The sequence below is a fragment of the Coregonus lavaretus genome (genome assembly GCF_964263955.1).
Source record: "Coregonus lavaretus genome assembly, chromosome: 13".
NCBI classification, from domain to species: domain Eukaryota; kingdom Metazoa; phylum Chordata; class Actinopteri; order Salmoniformes; family Salmonidae; genus Coregonus; species Coregonus lavaretus.
Window position 1 is genome coordinate 21,375,359 of NC_140000.1, and position 22,079 is coordinate 21,397,437.

At 45.6% G+C, this 22,079-nt stretch overlaps 1 protein-coding gene across 1 annotated transcript in view; it reads right to left on the bottom strand.

Moving 5' to 3' along the window:
• The window catches only part of LOC311140352 (protein PTHB1-like), a gene marked incomplete at its 3' end in the record, with an annotated part of 154,458 nt that overhangs the window by 81,782 nt on the left and 50,597 nt on the right, over window positions 1-22,079 (bottom strand). Inside the window, exons 18-19 of the mRNA XM_084175375.1 lie at window positions 9,970-10,152; window positions 251-476 (exon numbers count right to left, since the gene is read on the bottom strand). Of these exons, the coding sequence (XP_084031501.1) occupies window positions 251-476; window positions 9,970-10,152 (409 nt within the window). The remainder of the gene's footprint in view (window positions 1-250; window positions 477-9,969; window positions 10,153-22,079) is intronic.

Here is a 22,079-nt window from a genome sequence, read left to right on the forward strand (position 1 = left end):
GTTAACACTGGAACAACAGAGCGTGCACACACACCTCAGTGTGACAGGATTTATTAGGCACTCTCAGAGGAAGGGGTTAACGGCTACATTACAGGCTATACTGAACACTAATGAAGAGAAACTGCTTTTTCTCACACACACAAAGAGAGAGAGAGAGACAGAGAGAGAGACAGAGAGACAGCGAGACAGAGAGACAGAGAGAGAGAGAGAGAGAGAGAGAGACACACAAACACTCTTCCCCCTCTCTCACCTGGCATCATGACTGGTATGGGTACGTTGGCCTCAGAGGCCAGGGACAGCCGTCCCCCCTTGCCCAGGCGGTCACACAGCACGGTGATGTGCTTCTTCAGGCGGACCGTGTCTTTGGGCATGCTGAGCTGGGAGGTGGACAGAGACAGGGCCTGGTCCTTAGGGCTGCGGGACAAACAGGTCCTTAGGAGGTGAGACACGGCCGCGTCCACACTCTCCTCCCAACCCTGAGAGAGAGAGACAGAGGCAGGTATTCTGTTATTCGAGCATATGATAGGGGGGGGGGGGGAGAAGGCAGAGAACAATAGACAGTGATAGAGAGAGAGAACAAAAAATGATAGAATTAGAAAGAGAAAGAGAGAGAGAAGCTGGGCATGTGGTCCATACACACTACCAGTCAAAAGTTTTAGAAGGGTTTTTCTTTATTTTTACTATTTTGTACATTGTAGAATAATAGTGAATCAAATCAAATCAAATGTTATTGGCCACATGCGCCGAATACAACAGGTGCAGACATTACAGTGAAATGCTTACTTACAGCCCTTAACCAACAGTGCATTTCTTTTTAATAAAAAAGTAAAATAAAACAACAAAAAAGTGTTGAGAAAAAAAGAGCAGAAGTAAAATAAAATAACAGTAGGGAGGCTATATATAAAGGGGGGTACCGGTGCAGAGTCAATTGAGGTAGTTGAAGTAATATGTACATGTGGGTAGAGTTAAAGTGACTATGCATAAATAATTAACAGAGTAGCAGCAGCGTAAAAAGATGGGGTGGGGGGGGGCAGTGCAAATAGTCCAGGTAGCCATGATTAGCTGTTCAGGAGTCTTATGGCTTGGGGGTAGAAGCTGTTGAGAAGTCTTTTGGACCTAGACTTGGCACTCCGGTACCGCTTGCCGTGCGGTAGCAGAGAGAACAGTCTATGACTAGGGTGGCTGGAGTCTTTGACAATTTTGAGGGCCTTCCTCTGACATCGCCTGGTATAGAGGTCGTGGATGGCAGGAAGCTTGGCCCCAGTGATGTACTGGGCCGTACGCACTACCCCCTGTAGTGCCTTGCGGTCGGAGGCCAAGCAGTTGCCATACCAGGCGGTGATGCAACCAGTCAGGATTGGAGTGGGTCTAGGGTTTCTGGGATAATGGTGTTGATGTGAGCCATGATCAGCCTTTCAAAGCACTTCATGGCAACAGACGTCAGTGCTACGGGTCGGTAGTCATTTAGGCAGGTTATCTTAGAGTCCTTGGGCACGGGGACTATGGTGGTCTGCTTGAAACATGTTGGTATTACAGACTCAGTTAGGGACATGTTGAAAATGTCGGTGAAGACACTTGCCAGTTGGTCAGCACATGCTCGGAGTACACGTCCTGGTAATCCGTCTGGCCCTGCGGCCTTGTTAATGTTTACCTGCTTAAAAGTCTTACTCACATCGGCTACGGAGAGCGTGATCACATAGTCATCCGGAACAGCTGGTGCTCTCATGCATGCTTCAGTGTTGCTTGCCTCGAAGCGAGCATAGAAGTGGTTTAGCTCGTCTGGAAGTCTTGTGTCACTGGGCAGCTCGCGGCTGTGCTTCCCTTTGTAGTCTGTAATAGTTTTCAAGCCCTGCCACATCCGACGAGCGTCAGAGCCGGTGTAGTACGATTCAATCTTAGTCCTGTATTGACTCTTTGCCTGTTTGATGGTTCGTCGGAGGGCATAGCGGTATTTCTTATAAGCGTCCGGGTTAGAGTCCCGCTCCTTGAAAGCGGCAGCTCTGCCCTTTAGCTCAGTGTGGATGTTTCCTGTAATCCATGGCTTCTGGTTGGGGTATGTACGTACGGTCACTGTGGGGACGACATCATCGATGCACTTATTGATGAAGCCAGTGACTGATGTGGTGTACTCCTCAATGCTATCTGAAGAATCCCGGAACATGTTCCAGTCTGTGCTAGCAAAACAGTCCTGTAGCTTAGCATCTGCGTCATCTGACCACTTTATTAACCGAGTCACTGGTGCTTCCTGCTTTAGTTTTTGCTTATAAGCAGGAATCAGGAGGATAGAGTTATGGTCAGATTTGCCAAATGGAGGGCGAGGGAGAGCTTTGTATGCGTCTCTGTGTGTGGAGTAAAGGGGGTCTAGAGTTTTTTTTCCTCTGGTTGCACATTTAACATGCTGGTAGAAATTAGGTAGAACGGATTTAAGTTTCCCTGCATTAAAGTCCCCGGCCACTAGGAGCGCTGCCTCTGGATGAGCGTTTTCCTGTTGACTTATGGCCTTATACAGCTCATTCAGTGCGATCTTAATGACAGCATTGGTTTGTGGTGGTAAATAGACAGCTATGAAAAATATAGATGAAAACTCTCTTGGTAAATAGTGTGGTCTACAGCTTATAATAAGATACTCTACCTCAGGCGAGCAAAACCTCGAAACTTCCTTAGTATTTGATTTTGTGCACCAGCTGTTGTTTACAAATATACACAGACCGCCACCCCTTGTCTTACCGGAGTCAGCCGTTCTATCCTGCCGATGTAGCGTATAGCCCGCTAGCTGTATGTTGTCCATGTCGTCGTTCAGCCACGACTCGGTGAAACATAAGATATTACAATCTTTAATGTCCAGTTGGTAGGATAACCGTAATCTTAGGTCATCCAATTTATTCTCAAATGATTGAAGATTGGCTAATAGGATTGATGGGAGAGGCAGTTTACTCGCTCGCCGTCGGATCCTTACAAGGCACCCCGACATCTCCGTCTCTTCCTCATGCGAATGACAGGGATTTGGGCCTTGTCGGGTGTCTGTAGGATATCCTTCGCGGCCACCTCGTTGAAGAAAAAATCTTCGTCCAATACGAGGTGAGTAATCGCTGTCCTAATATCCAGAAGCTCTTTTTGGTTATAATAGACGATGGCAGAAACATTATGTACAAAATAAATTACAAATAACGCGGAAAAACACACATAATAGTACAATTGGTTAGAGGGCTATAAAACGGCAGCCATCTTCTCCGGCGCCATTCTAGACATCAAAACTATGAAATAACACATATGGAATCAAGTAGTAACCAAAAAAGTGTTATATTTGAGAGGCCAGGTCATCTGATGCAGCACTCCATCACTCTCCTTCTTGGTAAAATAGCCCTTACACAGCCTGGAGGTGTGTTGGGTCATTGTCCTGTTGAAAAACAAATGATAGTGGGACTAAGGCCAAACCAGATGGGATGGTGTATCGCTGCAGAATGCTTTGGTAGCCATGCTGGTTAAGTGTGCCTTGAATTCTAAATAAATCACAGACAGTGTCACCAGCAAAACACCATAACAACCTCCTCCTCCATGCTTTACGGTGGGAACTACACATGCGGAGATCATCCATTCACCCACACCGCGTCTCACAAAGACACAGCGGTTGGAACCAAAAATCTCCAATTTGGACTCCAGACCCAAGGACAAATTTACACCGGTCTAATGTCCATTGCTCGTGTTTCTTGGCCCAAGCAAGTCTTCTTCTTATTGGTGTCCTTTAGTAGTGGTTTCTTTCCAGCAATCCAACCATGAAGGCCTGATTCACAAAGTCTCCTCTGAACAGTTGATGTTGAGATGTGTCTGTTACTTGAACTCTGTGAAGCATTTATTTGGGCTGCAATCTTATCCTCTGCAGCAGAGATAACTCTGGGTCTTCCATTCCTGTGGCGGTCCTCATGAGAGCCAGTTTCATCACATCGCTTGATGGTTTTTGCGACTGCACTCAACGTTCTTGAAATGTTCCGTATTGACTGACCTTCATGTCTGAAAGTAATGATGGACTGTCGTTTCTCTTTGCTTATTTGAGCTGTTCTTGACATAATATGGACTTGGTCTTTCACCAAATAGGGCTATCTTCTGTATACCCCCCTACCTTGTCACAACACAATTGGCTCAAACGCATTAACAAGGAAAGAAATTCCACAAATTAAATTTTAAAAAGGCACACCTGTTAATTGAAATGCATTCAAGGTGACTACCTCATGAAGATGGTTGAGAGAATGCCAAGAGTGCAAAGCTGTCATCAAAGCACAAAGGGTGGCTATTTGAAGAATCTCAAATATAAAATATATTGATTTGTTTAACACTTTTTTGGTTACTACATGATTCCATGTGTTATTTCATAGTTTTGATGTCTTCACTGTTATTCTACAATGTAGAAAATAGTTTTTAAAAAATAAGAAAAACCCTTGAATGAGTAGGTGTTCTAAAACTTTTGACCGGTAGTGTATGTATAAATGAGATTCAGATCAGATTGTAAGGAAAGAGGAAGAAACCATACAATGAGAGGAAGCGACTTCAGACTATTGAAATGCACCCTGTCTGGAAGTCATCACAACCCAATAATCTGTCCATGAATGCATAGTGCCCCATGTGTCCAGGATGATGTACTACCATGTACTACTGTAGTATTTATTTACAGGCCGAGACAGTCTGTTTATCTAGCTACTACTGTATCAGTCTGTTCAGTCCCAGTCTAGCCTAAACACTGCCTGATCTCTTCCATGTGTGAGAAACACACGCACAATCACCAAACACAGGTATCACCACAAACACACCGGCATCAGCATGTGGTATTGTGTGGCTGTATGTACGTGCACCAGCCACACACACACAAAACCGTATACTGTTTCCACACAGACGAGCACATTCTGCAGACACACAGAGAGCAGATACAAATTACACTCCGCAGACGAGCCAATAATGTGAATCCTTCAGACTTGAAACAGCACCAATTATCATTCAATCCAATTGCCTCTCCCGGAGAAAGAGAAAAATATCTTGTCTGGCCATCTCTCACACACACACAGACACATCCCTCGTACCTCCCAACCCCCCCACACACAATCTAAGATAGTCCAGGCGGGCCGAGCTGGGCCGTGGGGGTGTCGACAGGTAGCCAGGGTGTGGGGCTGAGTCCGTCCCTGGCTGTCCCCCTGCCGCCATGCTGATAGGCCTCTAATGAGCCCTAATGACAGGTAATCAGCCACGTAATGATGATGACAGGGAAGAGACCTGACATTACTCAGGGAGGGAGGGAGGATAAAGAGAGAGAGAGGGGGGGGGGGGGAGAGCGAGAGAGAGAGAGAGGGGGAGAGAGAGAGAGAGAGGGGGGAGAGAGAGAGAGAGAGCAAAAGGAGAATGAAATGGAGAGAGAAATATAAGGGGGAGAGAAAACAGTAGAGGTGAGAGAAAGAGAGAGTATAGAGGAAGAAGAAAGAAGAACATAGATCTCACCTCACACTGAAAAAATAACAATCAACAGGCTATCAGGACCACCAACAATATTAGGATTTACATTGGAATCATTTACCAGATGCTCTTATCCAGAGCGATTTACAGGAGCAATTAGGATTAAGTGCCTTGCTCAAGGGCACAGATTTTCCACCTAGTTGGCTTGGGGATTCGAACCAGCGACCTTTCAGTTACTGGCCCAACGTTCTTAACCACTAGGCTTCTCAATGTTTGGGTGCAACAATGAAGGGCAGTGAAGATCACAGGGATAGGTTTGGAACTGGGCCCAAGTGACAAATCTTATGGTAGAGTGATAACGGACATCCTGAATGCTGAGGACGACCTTGGCCGTGTCTGTGTGAGGTACATATTTCTTTGTGATTAAGAGAAAGTGAAGGTCAGGAGAACAAGAGGCTGGGGGGAAATTGGAGAAGTCTTCTTGTCTGGTAATAAATAGCTGCTGCACTACAATTTGGTGGTGGTGGATGAGGTCACTTCCCCTCTTACAACGTAAAGCACATTGGGGAAATCCCAGATGCAATTGCAACATAACTTGTGACTATGGAGAACAGAATGGGGCCTAATATAGAGCCCTGAGAGACTCCCATAGGGACTGACAAAGGTTCAGACAGTAATCCTTCAGAGTTGACATGCTCAAATTGACTGGAAAAGTCATTTGAAGACCAGGCAAGAGAAGAGACTGGAAATACAATGCCATGCTGTGAGCCAAGCAAAGTAAAATAATCTCTATAGAATCAAATCCCCTGACTAAATCAATAAATATGCCTAAGCCAATATATTTATTGTCTCAGGCAGATATTTGATATAATTTAGTACTTTAGTAGTTGCACATATGACCTGATGTAAAAGCAAACTGTATCTCATCCTTTTTCATTTTATGAGTAGTTAGCTCCGCTTTGTGTGCATTTTGCAATTCATTACTGCCACAATCAAATTAACATTGTACTCTTGTCCTGACAATCCAACTCCTTTGAATTTCAATCGAGAGAAGAAGAAATGAAAGAGAGAGAGAGAGAGAGACAGCTAGGTTGACACATGGAGAGAGGGAAGTGTGGGGGAGGAGGAAAAGGCAAGCGGTAGAGAGGTTTCTAGTACTAGTTTCTAGTAATGTAAACTTCAGGGAAGACGGGTGCAGGAATAGAACGGAGACATTAAGAGTCAGCAGCTCTATTCACAGCAGAGCGGAAAGCGAGGGAGAGAAACGGAGAGCGAGAACAAGTGGGAGAAAAAAAGAGCGGGAGAAGGAGGAGGAGGGCGTTCTGGTTGGCCGCACCAATCTAACGGTCGGGCCAAGCTAAACGAGCGCCCCGTCAATTACCAGAGAGATGAGTTTCCTGTGACCCTCCTCCTCCTCTCTTCTCCCCCTGCTCTTTTCTCCTCCTTACCTTTTTCCCTCCTGTTTTACTGCGGCAAAGAGAGGCTATAGATGTGGATCAGTGGTCATGAAGAATAAGAGACGACAAGAGAGAAACTTCTCTCTCAAGTTTCAAGCTTATTAGTCGTATGTACAGGATACACATAGTATACTGCGGCAGGTAGCCTAGCAGTTAAGAGCATTGGGCCAGTAACTGAAAAGTCGCTGGTTCAAATCCCCAAGCCGGCAAGGTGGAAAAATCTGCTGTTCTGCAGAACAACTGCTCCCCGGGCACCATGGACATCGATTAAGGCAGCCCCCGCAACTCTCAATGTGGAAAACACATTTCAGTTGACTGCATTCAGTTGTGCAACTGACTAGGTTTCCCAAAGTAATGCTTCCTTGCAGGTTCCTTCTCGACAATAGAAAATAATAAAATGTATCAGAGAAAGGGGGGATTGGAGAGCAGGTGTTTAAATTGTGCAGAATTAGCAATAGTAAATAACGGTCAGGATGCTCTCGATGGTGCTGCAGTAGTATTTGGAGAGGACCCGGGTTGGCATGCCAAATTTCTTTAGCCGCCTCAGGAAGTAGAGACGCTGTTGCGCCCTCTTGACAAGAGTGGTGGTGGTGTTGGTCCATGTCAAGTCCTCTGTGATGTGGACCCAGAGGAACTTTTTATTTTAAAACATACAATCTATCTGCAGTGAAGCCGCTGAACATTACATTACATTACATTCAGTCATCCAGCAGACACTCCCATCCAGAGCGACCCACAGGAGCAACCTGGGTCAGGCGCCCCGCCCAAGTGCACGACAGAAGTCCCCACCCAGTCAATTCGGGGACCCGAACCAGCAACCTCTTGGCCACCGGCCCAAGCTCCCAATCACCAGGCCACCAACCATCCAAGATCCCCCCACAGTTCCCCTTGAGAGCTGCCCCTCAACCACCCCGAGGAACTTCAAACCGCTGACTCTCTCTACTGCAGTCCTGTTGATGTGGATCAGGGCATGTTCCCTCCTCTGCTTCCTGAAGTCAACAATCAACTCTTTTGTTTTGCTGACGTTGAGGGAGAGGTTCTTGTCCTGGCACCACAATGCCAGTTCACGTACCTCCTCCCTGTAGGTTGACTCGTAGATGTTGGTTGTCAGGCCTACAACCGTGGTGTCGTTAGCAAACTTGATGATGGAGTTGGTGTCGTGCAAAGCCATGCAGTCGTGGGTGAACAGGGAGTACAGCAGAGCTCTCCTTTGCAGCTCTTCTATCTTCCATCCCCCTCCTCCCTTCCCTTAATCAGCCCATGGCCAGTGGCACAGGTCATTATCTAGAGCCTCTTTCTCTCGCCAACGTTTCTCATTCCCACCTAATTCTGTTCTCTCTTCTCTAATCCATTCTACCACTCCCCCCCCAATTCTTCACAGAAGCCTTATTCCAATCCACAGAATTCCAAGGACTTATCCCAATTGGAATTCCAGTCCTGGGAGCGTCCGTGGGGAAAGGGAATCTCGTTCACCTGTGACGACCTCACCTGAGTGAAAAGATTCTAAAGAGGTCAAAGAGGTGAGACAAGGGGCCAAAGACAATCTCTTACACACACATAAATCTATCACGTATGCAACCTTATGTGCATGTGTCAGATGCTCCTATTAGCCCCTATCTTTTCCGTACAGTACGTTATCTTTATTTCTGTCCAGTGTGAGTAGCGCTTTCTAAAATAGCCCATCTCTCCACACGTATGGGCTAATGCAGCAGGCCTGACCCTAATTACCTTTCATTAGCTTAATCCCATTCACAAGAGCAACCACAACAACAAACACACCAAAATACACTCTCACTCTCAGTGACTCCATCTCTCTGGGGCCTCATCAGCCCATTCAGGTGCAGGCTATTTATGGCCCAGCTGAGTGGATGTCTGCTCGGATGTGTGCTTTCGGGCGTGTTTACTGTGTGTGTGTGGAGATGAAAGAGAAGGGTGTGTGAGTGTTTGTATGTGTGTAAGGGGGTGTCTATCACAGTGAGGTTGAGTTCGCAGATGTCAATGTGTGTGTGTGTGTGTGTGTGTGTGTGTGTTAGCCACCTGTCCCTATACCTCTCTTAAAGGGGCAGTGGGGGTATTTGGTGTGAAATTTGATAAATAGAGAGGACTGTATATAGATAGACCTCTAACCTGTGTGATGAGATGTCATGTGTTTAATCACAGTGGAAACACAAACAGACAGCGTGGCTATGGAACTACTGTTTATGTCAGTCTCTCTTACACACACACAAACACACTGCTACAGGACACACCACAACTGGTGAGAGCACACACACACACACTTTCGGTCTCTATGGGGGCAGAAATCTGTCGTCGTATCACGTCGACTCATGGAGGGCTTCTCTCAACACACGTGTTTATGTGACAGTCTAAATTACTAACAGAACAACTCCCCTGTGACACACACACAACAAGCCTTCTCAGAAAATGTCCCCCTCACCCCCTCTACCGCATTCTCACTGCCATAGCCTTCCTTGACCAAAGGTACATAAGGGCTGAATACAGGCTCCACTCCTTCTTCCCTGGAGGATAGTTCAAAGCTACACTATCAGAAACTTCACTAGTCTATTGAAGGCCTGTTGTAGGAAACATCATTACTCCCTGTATATCTGTGAGGGAAGGGAGTACATTATGGTTTGGAATCAGGCCTATTTGTCACCTCCCCTCTATCCCGATTACATTCACTCTGTCTAGATATAACTTGTCTTCACACACAGGTCAGTAACACCATCCTCATACGCTGTGAAGCTGCCAGGAGTATATTCAGTGGCACCTGGGAGAGTGTGTGTGGTAGCAGAACCACTCAGGGGCTTCAGAGTGGATCACTGAGGTATTTTGTGTTTATTCTCCAGGGTCAAAGGGGGAGACCTGGGTCAAGCAGCCAGGAGACGGATGGGGAAAGAGAGAGAAAGCAATGTGTGTGTGCATACATGAGTGTGTGTGCTCCCACCAGTTGTGGTGTGTCCTGTAGCAGTGTGTGTGTGTGTGTGTGTGTGTGTGTGTGTGTGTGTGCTCTCACCAGTTGTGGTGTGTCCTGTAGCAGGGGTAGCAGTGTGTGTGTGTGTGTGTGTGCTCTCACCAGTTGTGGTGTGTCCTGTAACAGGGGTAGCAGTGTAGCCTCCAGGATGGCGTTCTGCTCTGTGTTAAGGCCCAGCCACAGGGAGACCAGGAGGATGAGGAGGTGGGTGGCACTGCGCAAGCGAACAAATGCCTGATTCAGACATGCCTGGTTCTCCTCCGCTGCATCTGCCAACGCTATCACCTGACGGAGAGAGAGAATCAGTGTCTGTTGTTATTCACCAGAAGCAACTTATCTAAGCAATTCTGAATCAAGTGTCAACTCTGTAACGCAAAGGTACTTTATACAAGCTATTAGTCTCCTGTTGACACACTCCCATGGCTTGTGAGGAAGCCTGGAAATCATGGTTCACAAGCTATTAACTCAGTCAATTTATTAACTCAGCTTATTACATAAATAAGTATTCACTCAAGCCTCGTTTCCATTGGCATTTAGGGCCAAGTAAAGTCAAGCCAGGTCGTGCTGGCCTTGGTGGGCACAACTTGAATTGTGTTTCCATTATGTTGTCCACTAAAATGATAAGTGCTTGAATGGGGCCCTGATTTAAAGTGCCAATGGAAACAAGGCATCAGGGTCAACACAGGGACTCATCCAAGTCATTCATGTTAATCCCTCTGCTAGAGCCATACAAGACGTTCTCTTAGTCATCAGTAACACTCTCTAGAAGTCAACTCCGTAAGTCATGTGAATGAGCATGGAGGAGGTGGCTCTGTACCGTCTCTAGGTGTGGTCTGAGAGTTGAACCTGAACAGGAGGTCAGTACCTCCATTTTTGGGATGGATGAGGGGGACAACATGAACGAGCGATGACAGAAGAAGACGGATGAAGATGAACAGAACAAGAGAAGGCACGTCAGAGGGAGAGAAATAAGAGATCAGGGGGCAGTAAAGAGGAGGACAGGAGAAAGGAAAGAGTGAGGATATCCTGTCTGTGGATGTGTGACTAATGGGAGAGTACAGGTAAGGGTTGGGGTCAACTCCGTTTTCAGTTTCATCATGGGAGAGCACCTCCATTCATGAACACACTGTAATCTAGAGGGAAACTACAACTAGCCCTATAGTGGTGCATGTAAACTAGCTAGTGGGAGAGTAGTACAATACGGAGAGTCAGACAGCACACAACTGTTTATCTGCACACCACAGGTGGCACCTTAATTGAGGAGGATGGGCTCATAGTAATGGCTGGAACGGAATTAATGAACTGGTATTGAAACACATCCAACACACGGTTTCCATGTCCATTCACTCCAATCCAGCCATTATTATGAGCCGTTCTCCCTCAGCAGCCTCCTGTGCAGCACGCACACACCTCACAGGTAGTACTGCGGCACCCCCCCCCCCCCCCATAACCATTAACCCGCCAGAGTCCCCCCTCCACTTCCGTCTCCCCGGCAACCATGTCACTCAGCCAAACGTTAAACAAACATCTCGACCCCCCTCCCAAAGAAAACCTCTAGAGGAAACTGACGTTCAAAGGGGTGAATTTGCTAGTAAAGATTGGTGTGTATTGATAAAAAGCGCCGCCCAGCCAAGCCGAGTCAAATGGAGGTTCCCAGTCAAGGGCTGCATTGTGTGGGACCAAACGCAGCGCTGATTGATGCCAGCTGAGGGGAACACAGAGGCACATTTAACCAGAAAGGCCACGACACCATCCTAATTCATATGGGTTATAGTGAGAGGGATGGGGGAGCGAGATTTAGTCCAGTGCAAAGAGTAGTCGTAAAAAATGTGTCACTGAAAAATGTCAATAGTAGAATTCTTCAGCGATGTCTTCAGCAATTGTTTTCTGAGTTATATGTGGAAATTATAAATAAAATCTTCATATTACCTTTAACATTCTGTGTTGTGTCTGTATTCTTTTTTATATATAAAATTTACATTTTTACATTTGAGTCATTTAGCAGACGGTCTTATCCAGAATGACGGGTACAGACAGATTTTTCACCTAGTCGGCTCGGGGATTCAAACCAGCGACCTTTCGGTTACTGGCCCAATGCTCTTAACCGCTAGGCTACTTTATGAATGGGAAAATAGAAATGACCGTACGTTGACTGCATAGAATTCATACATAGACTTTGAATGTTGGTGTTATAGATCAGAATGTCAAACTGCACAGTTAATTACCATGAAGTGCTTAGCTATAAATGCTTTATGAATGGGAAAATATATTTGACTTTGCTTTGACTGCATAGAAATCATATATAGAACCTTCATGTGTGCGTTATAGACCTGTACGACCAACTTAGGCCTAATTTTGATATGGAGGAGGGCTGCTAATGAGTTACGAAAGAGTTACGATATGAACCTCAACTACACGATTTTATCCATAAAATGTACCCTGACGATTCAACCCTGTGGGGATCTTCATGCACCATTAACCTCAGTGAGGAAGAAGAAGAACAAGAAGAAGGTCACAGGCCTTTACCGGACAGTGGGGGAAATGGGGCTAGAACAGTCTATATATCAGCACCATTTTCAAAACGTGGCTTGGCCTTTAGGCTAATTCAGTATCACTGGTATGGCAGAAGCACACTTTTGAGAACAGCCATAATGATGACACTACGCTTTCATTGTAATGACGCATCTATTAAGATACCTAAATATGAGCTCTTCTCTACAGATATGCTACGGATATATGTAATTAACCTTTAATAATGCGGTTGGGACCTGTTGTAACATGTTCATGAAATGCTTATAGATGAGTAATGAATGAGTTATGGATATGTATTTATGGATATGTAGTCAAAGTAAATCGTTACCAAATAGTCATAACCCTTATACAACCCCTAGCATACTGTGTATAATACAAAACAACTGTGAGCCCATGAGAGGACTAAGCGTTCATATAGAAGTTATAACTCTTCAGGCCTATCCACCATGATCCACAAGGTAGACACCAGCAGATCGTACTGCATACCTACAGGTGTATATTGAACGCATTTAAAATGTCGACGTGTGTGTGTGTTCCTGCGAGTGTATGTGTGTGCATTTGTATGTGTGCCACTGTGTGTGTGTGTGCCACTGTGTGTGTGCCACTGTGTGTGTGCCACTGTGTGTGTGTGTGTGTGTGTCTCACTGTGTGTGTGTGTGTGTGTCTAACGAGAAGCAGGAATGAGAAGCGCCTGTCCCTGCCCTGGGGGGTTGGCCTCAGTCCTCCTCCCCCATAATACCCATCAGTATACCCACAGTATGTGGCACCGTGGCTGCCCACTATTTTCCTCTACAGACAGATTCTACCCAAATTACACCAGGCTAAAAATACTCTGGTCCCCGTTGGGATAGCACATCTCCGACCAAAGATAAGTCTTCAAAGATTGGCCAAGAAAACATATGATTCCTGGAGGTCCAAAGCCACAGAAGGAGAACACACACAGCCTGAACACACGTCTGTGTGAGTAGCCAGTGTATGAATCAGTTGTAATTTTAGCATCAGCGGTGGCTGATTGATACTGTGGGGTTTGTGGTGGCTGCTTGCACCTTGGGGAGAGAAAGAGTTCAATAGAAAAACATTTGGAAGGTTCTGGGAGGGTTTGGATAGTGTTGTGTGAACGTTGCTAAGATGTGGGTCTGACTTTTACTTTTCATGTAAAGCGACAAGGACACAGCTATTAGCAAATAGGTATGCTCAGTTTAGCCGGCAGATTAGACACTTCCTGCTCAGTTAGCCACAGCAAGCACCATGGACAACCTCCAAACACCACCCACATCTCATACCGAACACATGCCCACACACAGCAGAGGTGAGCTGTGCACCATCTCTGTCAGTGGAAAATGACAGTGATGTCTTTGGCAGAGCGCTACGTGGCCAAACTCATCGGTCTCTCTGGGGAGGAGGACATACAACAGGAGAGAGAGAGAGAGAGAGAGAGAGAGAGAGAGAGAGAGAGCAAGAGAGAGAAAATGGAGAAGGGAGAGGAGCAACATTTTCCCATTTAAATCTGAGTGCAAAGTAATGTTTATAGAGTTAAGAGGTATCCAGCATATTTCGTCTTTCAGGATAATACAATGTTTCTGTTCACTGCATGTGTGTGATTAGAAAGTGGAAAATGTCACCCATATAGAGAAAAGAGGGATAAATAGGAGAGAGGGAAAGAGGAGGAAAGAGAGGGAAAGAGAGCGGGAGATGGAAGGAGTCAGACGGGGTTCGTGGTATCCACTGAGAGGTGTGTTGTTCACCCTGCCCAAATGAAGCGCCATTTATAGATTTATAGTGGTTTAAAGGGATATGTGTATGTGTGTGATTGTCCGCTAAGCCTCTCAATCCCACGGTACAGTATAGATAGACTCACTCTTTCCAGGTTATCATTAAAACGGCCATTAAAAATCTGACTTTAACGATGGCCAGAATCAACATGCCCATTTCCTTAAGTGCATTCACCCAGAGTGCAGTGCAAGGCGAGCTGAAAACTAGCAGAAGGCAGCATTACGGCTCAAAGACACTGTTTCTCTTCTTCGTACAAGACTGATCGGCTGCTCTCAGCCATCCTACTCTGAATTTCTTCTCTCATACACATGTACACACACACACACACACACACACACACACTATCATCTCACAGACTCACAAGCGTATAGGGAGTTAACGTAAGGGAGTTAACCCAAACAAACAGACACACAAAAATGGTACACACACACATGCGTGCACGTAATGCATACAAACACAGGCACCCTCTCAAGACAGTGTTTAGACAAGGAAAGAGTGTGAGGTGGTGAGAGAGAGCCCTACAGATACGAGAGAGAAAAGTGTTATGTAATGGTTGCCATTTTAACCATAATTTGAAAACATGTCACTGTGCATTGGGATTTCTGTTGTTTTGTTTCTTTGATGCCATTAAAGTTTGTTTGCGTTTGAGCTCGTGAGAGAGAGCGAAAGAGAGAGGACATGTTTGAGAGACAGTGACAGAGAAACAGAAAGAGAGAGAACAAGTTAAAGAGACAGTAACAGAGAGAGGGGAAGCGCCTGAGAGAGCTTTGCAGCGATTAGCATCTCGCCAGCCAGTGGATAGGCCAGAGACAGACAGTAACTGCTTTTGTCTTTGGTCACGGCCGCGGCGCAGCTACCACAGATAACACCGTCTTCTCAGTTCTGATAAGAGAGAGGGAGAGAGAGGATGATCTGGCAACACACTGGCCTTGTTTATAGAAGCCTTCAGAGGAGGAGAAAGAGAGGGAGAAGAGAAAGAAAAGGAAGGATAGTGATTTGATCTGGCAACCCACACAGGGGCAACATGAGATGAGTTATCAGCGGTGGTGGCAGGCTCTGAACCACACCACCAAGATAAAGCTGCTATGATCTCCTCTCCTCTCCCTCTTCTTTTTTTATGCTGTTTATCTCACTCTTTCATTCCAGATGTGTTCGTGTCCAAATCCAGAGTAGATCCATGTGTATTGGAACACACCTATCCTCTACTTCCGCTACCCTACAGCTTTCAGATTGGACTTTTATTTGAAGGGTCTTCATTCCATGGCTCTTTGCCCATTCTCTACTCCATGTGAATGGTTCTCTATATCATCAAGGCAGCATGAGGTGTGTGTGTGTGTGTGTGTGTGTGTTCGTGTTCCTATGGTTTCAGACATTATTATTGTTCACAGACAGCTAATAAAATATGACTATTTACAACCTTCCCTGGACTATCAAAGACAAGGCTTCACTTTTGTTTTCTCTGTGAGAAGACGAGGGAATGTGTGAGACCAGAGGGCTTGGTGGGGTTGTTTTTCCACAGAGAGAGAGAGAGAGAGAAACAGAGAGAAAGAAAAAACGAGAGAGACAGAGGGACACATACAGTACAATACCATTTCTCTGAACTTTCTATACTTCAATGATCTCACTTTTAAATTTAAATCAACATTGATCACATCGCACACATCCACTGAGAGTGTAAATGCCATAACAAGCCAAGAATGACACCAGAAGATCAAACAACCGCCCAGTTTCCCCCCACGTCCCTCCCTACTGTAGGTCCCTACACACCTTCCACCCAACCCACCAAGGTCACTAGTTCATCCCCTGAGTCTGGGCGGTCCGGCCTTACTGCTCCAGACAGGGTGCTCAATTAGACACACACCCTGCCAGAGAGACACCCAGCCTGGGATTACTATGAAGGAAGTGCAGACCTCACCATAGCTCCAGGCCTCCTGATATAAACCTGGGAGTTGACCTCACAGGTTTAAGGTTGAACCCCCTGTAACCAGTGCTTAGTGGTTCCAACCAGGCCCACCGAGAGCTGAGATAATGGGGCGTTGGCCTGGTCCAAATGTGAAGGAAGGGGGCCGCACACAAGAGTAGAGAGAGATGTGTGTGTGTGTGTGTGTGACCAGGTGATGAAACACTCCACTATACACCCCTACAGGGAAAGGGAGATACCTAGTCAGTTGTACAACTGAATGCATTCAACTGAAAACTGCATTTAACCCAACCCCTCTGAATCAGAGAGGTGCGGAAGGCTGCCTTATTCGACATCCACGTCTTCGGCGCCCAGGGAAGAGTGGGTTAACTGCCTTGCTCAGAGGCAGAATGACAGATTTTTACCTTGTAAGCTCAGGGATTCGATCCAGCAACCTTTCCGTTACTGGCCCAAAGCTCCTACCCGCTAGGCTAACTGCCGCCCCAGGGTTGCAGGTCTCTCAAACACACATCCTGTCCCCTCCAATGTGCCCCTCCATTCATCTCTACCACACACTCCCCACCTACAAATGACTACAACTGCACTAAGTACACCTCAAGAGCACACAGCTGTGTGGCGGGACACAAGTTCAGAGAGATACACACACTCTTCCTCCTCCAGCACACCGCTGGGCTTCACCCCATCATACACTCTGAATCAAAAACCACTAATATACCCTGACAAATGCACACACTCACACACACTCCCAAAGAGAGAGAGACACTCTCTGCACACAGTCAAGACTCATTTCACATTTATCTTGGCTCTTTAGAAGTGAAATAATTAATTGTTTCTGGCGTAAGTTAGCCTACAGGGCTAGTTTTGATATCACAGCTGGGAGTTTGAGGACTTCGCTTTGTGTGAATATACAAAGGGTTGTGTGTGTGAGAGTGAGTGAGAGTGAGTGTTTCAAACTCATTCAAGCTGTCCTCACTAGTCAGTGCACATGTTTTACACGGGGTGGAATGACCTGGTTGGCCCTCTTGCTGAGTTCACTTGTTGTAAAAAAAACACACACACACACACACACACACACACACACACACACACACACTCAAATGCTGTTTGTCGGTCGGTCTGTCTGTCTTTCACTCTCTTTCTCAAAACAACAGACACAAACGTCAAAAAGGTCCACACCTGCAACACATCCATACAGAGCATCAGTTTTTACACACACAGACATACTAAAGTGCTTAGTGAGCATACTCGGACGATGCTCTGTCATTGGTCATTGGAATAGTGTGTGTGTGTCAGTGGACAGTATTTAGTCTCTCTCCATACTGTTTCCATATTTAGCCTCAGCCAGGCTAACTGAGGCCTCTAATCACACAGGACCTTTCTCTACTCATTTTAGCACACACACTCCCCTAGCCTGTCATTAACAGCTCTCACACACCTCCCAGGCTTCACACACACACACGTGCATAAACACACACATACAATTTAATTTATAGACACGTGCACTATCAGGCAAGTGCACACACATATTGCATATAAACCCATGAATACAGGATGCACACTCTCTCTGTCCAGAAAGTAAATTCCACTGGTCCATTGGGTAATCCCTTGCCTTGTCGATCTTTTTGTTCAGTCTTCCCAAAGAGACACAGACCTGATTAGCAAGTCAACACGATAGTGGAAAACAAGACAACTAGAATGTACTCATGTTCCTTTCTAGTGTTAAATTCACCCCCCCCCAAACAACATTCTTTATCAGAAAACACATCAGCTTTTTTAAATCCCTTGATTTGAAAGCTAGTTATTGACTCTAGTGAGATACATGGATGTGTGTGTGTGTGTGTGTGTGTGTACTTGCTCAATCACTCGTCATTGTCTATCTGTTTGTGTGCGAGACAAAAACAAGGACATCAAATCTAAGCCAGACAAAACATTGCAGATCCTGGCTACAAATTAGCATCAAACAGAGAGAGACACTGGAAAACCCAAACCCAAACACACACACAAAAAAAACCACTCCCAGACACTAGAGGTTAGACAAGGTAAGGGACATGATCAGTTTGGGGTACACTGCAGTATTTTTCAACTATGGTTTTCAGGAGCGCCCATGGCTGCATGTTTTTGTTCTAGCCTAGCACAAACATCTCATTCAACTAATCAAAGGCTTCAGGATTAATTAAGTAGTTGAATCAGAAGAACTGGGCTAAAACAAAAATGAATGTCCAACCTTGGGCATTCCTGAGGACCGGAGAAGAGAAACACATCTGTAGAGGATGAGAGGCTTTTGCTCTCCAACACGGTATCATAACAGACTTCATACAAGCTAAATGCAGGTGTCACTTTAATAAGGCAACGGTATAAGGATCTCTCTCTCTCTCTGCCACTCTCTCCCTTCCATCCTCTACTCTGTAATGGTTTGGTTTACATAAGTCCACATGACTTACCCCCTCCACTTAGCTCCGCGATCACGTTTCCTGAAAGTGGACTCTGCTGACATGTTTCTGACCCCTGAAATGGGGAGCGAGTGCGTGTGCATGTGTGTATGCGAGCTGGTTGGGCTCCACTGGGGCACGTTAGCAAGGCTCTGACATGTGCAGAACTCTCAGTGGCTGGATTAATATTGAAATAAATATATCAATATATCCATGTTAGTGAAGGGCTGACATGTGTGGAAGTCTCTGTGGAAAGATGAATATATATTAAAAGATGAATGACATAAAGCAGAAAGACACATTTAGAGTCGCCTTGGGAGAAAGGGGGAGGCTAATTCAGGGAAACACCAGGATGCCAATGGTAGAGAGAGAAAGGAAGGGGAGGGGCGAGGGAGGGAGTGTGAGAACTAGTCAGAAAGAGAGAAATGAAAGTAAGTAAAATACCCCCTCAAATAGTCACAGTCCACACACACAAACCTCCCAAGGGGTCACAGAGGAAGCCATAGATTTGAAGCAGTCCAGACCAGTGACCCGAGTAGCCAGTCTACCTTTGGCACAAGCACACACACACGACTGAAATTAGGGCCTTGGTCCTGGTCCCAGTGTAAATGACAATAATTGTGAGGTTTTGAAGAGGTCTGGCAAATAGAGACCTGTAGCAGGACTACAAACACTAGAAGAAGCATGATGCTAAAAATGCTAATTACATTTCTATGTAAGAAATGCTAATGCTACCATAATGCTAACGAGGCTAATGATCATCATCTGTAAAATGACTTAACATTCCCCTCCTCCCTTTCTAATGCTAATCCCGAGGAACGCCACAGTGAGGGCATTGTCCTGCTACCTCTCCCCTCCCAACACACACACATATAACCACGCACACTGAAAATCATACGCATGCCCACAGACGCACGCACACAGCCCTCGGCTATGTCTCGACATCGCTCAAACACAGCACTATTTGCCTGTTTGCTTTTCTCTCAATGGTCTCCTTTGAACAGGCCATGCTGAGTACATAGAAAAAAAGCTAATGAAGGAGAGAAAAAACCAGGGGAACTCACACGCCTTCGCCCTCTGATTACAGAGTAAATATGTGTAATCTTATAAAACGGGCATTGTCTGCGGGCGGAAGCGGCATACACACTGCAAAGAGAGTGGAGCGGCAGGACATGTTGACTTTGGAGAAAGCGCTATTGGAGAAGTGATCAGTCAGAGACACACACAAGTATGCATACACACATTTATACACAAGCAAACATACGCACAAATCCATATACAAAAATGCAAAGGCACATACTGCACTGTACAAACATTATGCATTACCTTTTCCATAATATGATTATGTGCAAGTCCACACACACTCACAAACAAACACACACACATACGTTGCGATAGCAGTTAAGCCTATATCCTAAACAAATATGATTCAGATCATCACCATTGAAGAAAATCATCACTCATGTACACTATGTAGTATATTTCCACCATTGTCCATAAGCCTGTTGGAATGCTGTGTGTGTGTGTGTGTGTGTGTGTGTGTGTGTGTCTGTGCTCATGAAACAGACACACCCATTCATTTCATGCACTGGGGCCAAAGAAGGTAAAATCAGTAGAATTATTAACATGCAGTGTCGCGTGAACCAGGCTGCAGCAGCCAACATACGTATCAGCCTTTACAGACCACAGGGTTAGAACAACCTTTATACACACACGCACACAACAAGAGATCAGCATCCAAAATCATAACCATAAACATACATGCTAAGCAATGGACTAATCTCGTATGAGCAAACCACTTTAGTCAGTACAGGACAGGCCTGTAATAGTGAGTTCCTCTGGTCCCAGTAGATAAAGCCCCAGGCAGAGCATTGTTGTTGTTGTTTCTTTGTCCTCTGCCACTGTCTATCTCTCTGCTGTCTACAACAGGTTTCCCCAAGCAGGCAGACGGAGCCAGAGACAGATAGGGAATGTGTGTGTGTGTGTGTGTGTGTGTGTGTATTTCAAGAGAAGAGATAGCGAATGCTGCTAGCCACTGGCACTGTGCGTATGGGTGTGTGTCTCCCAGGAGAGAGCAAGGTGGTGTGGGCTCACATACTGTACTGAAGCGCTTCGCTTTCATGACATCACCCATAATCCCTTGCGTTCCCTTAGGAAGTCAGTGAGGACTGCCTTCTGAAAAACCCCACACACAATCTGCTGAAGCCTATCCAGCAGTATATATTTTCCCAAACACAGTCATTGACCCATTTCCCAAGCATCTCTGGTCCTGCCATTGAATTCCCGGAATCAGAGGAGAGGGCCGTGACACGAAAAGCTGAGTGCTAGCTGAGCGAGAGAAAACACTGCTGGTGCCAACACTGGTGTGTGTGTGTGTGTGTGTGTGTGTGTGTGTATGTGTGTATGTATGTATGTATGTATATATGAGGTTTATACACTTCTACTTCAATGTTACACTTCAGTGTTAATATATAACTAAAATATAAAACTTATGATACAAAAAAATATAATTGAATGAAAACAGTGCATAGTGAGAGTGAGCGAATTGTGACTGGAGGACGAGGGCCTCCTGGAGATCAGGGGGTTTAGTGAAGTCTGGAGCCCAGCTCTGTGGGACAGACATCAGGGTGAGACATCCTCAAAAGACCCCAATAACGAACCTCTGTGGGCCCGGGGCTAATGAGCACCTGTGATCGAGGCGAGGGTGTGTGTCTGTGTGTGTGTATGCTTGTGCGTCCTTCCGTGCGTGTGTGCTTGCCGGTGTACAGGAGTGCGTGTGTGTGCTTCTCACTTTAATTACGCCGTGTGTATAATCCCGTTAGCTGGTGGCTAACCTCTGAGAGGCTAATAACAAAGGACCAGTGGGAGAAGGCATGCTCCATTACAGTGTGGAATCCCCTCTCCACACAGGCCGCTAAGAGCCACTCAGCAGACACAATGAGATTAGGGTTCTAAACCTGTGGAACACAGAGGAACACTGGGCCTGTGGCATGTGCTAAGCCCTCCCTCGCTGAGAGGAGAAATGACATTCTTTAGCCAGAGAAGAAAAACACACTAGGGGATAATGACATAGATGTAGAGTGGACAGAATGCACTGGGAAAATGCCCCGGTTTAGTTTAAGTGCAGGGAAAAAGACTTTGGGCTAAGAAATAGAAAGCATAGAACGTACTGGAGAAATGATAGCCGTTGAGTGTAAGTGTAGGGAACCTGGATGAATTCAATTTTGTCATTAAAGCACATGGAAATGACTCTGGGCTAATGGCATACTGTAGAACTAGACTTGTATTTTATTTTTATTTTTCACCTTTATTTAACCAGGTAAGCCAGTTGAGAACAAGTTCTCATTTACAACTGCGACCTGGCCAAGATAAAGCAAAGCAGTGCGGTAAAAACAACAACAACACAGAGTTACATATGGAATAAACAAAACGTACAGTCAATAACACAATAGAAAATCTATATACAGTGTGTGCAAATGTAGTAAGTTATGGAGGTAAGGCAATAAATAGGCCATAGTGCAAAATAATTACAATTTAGTATTAACACTAGAGTGATA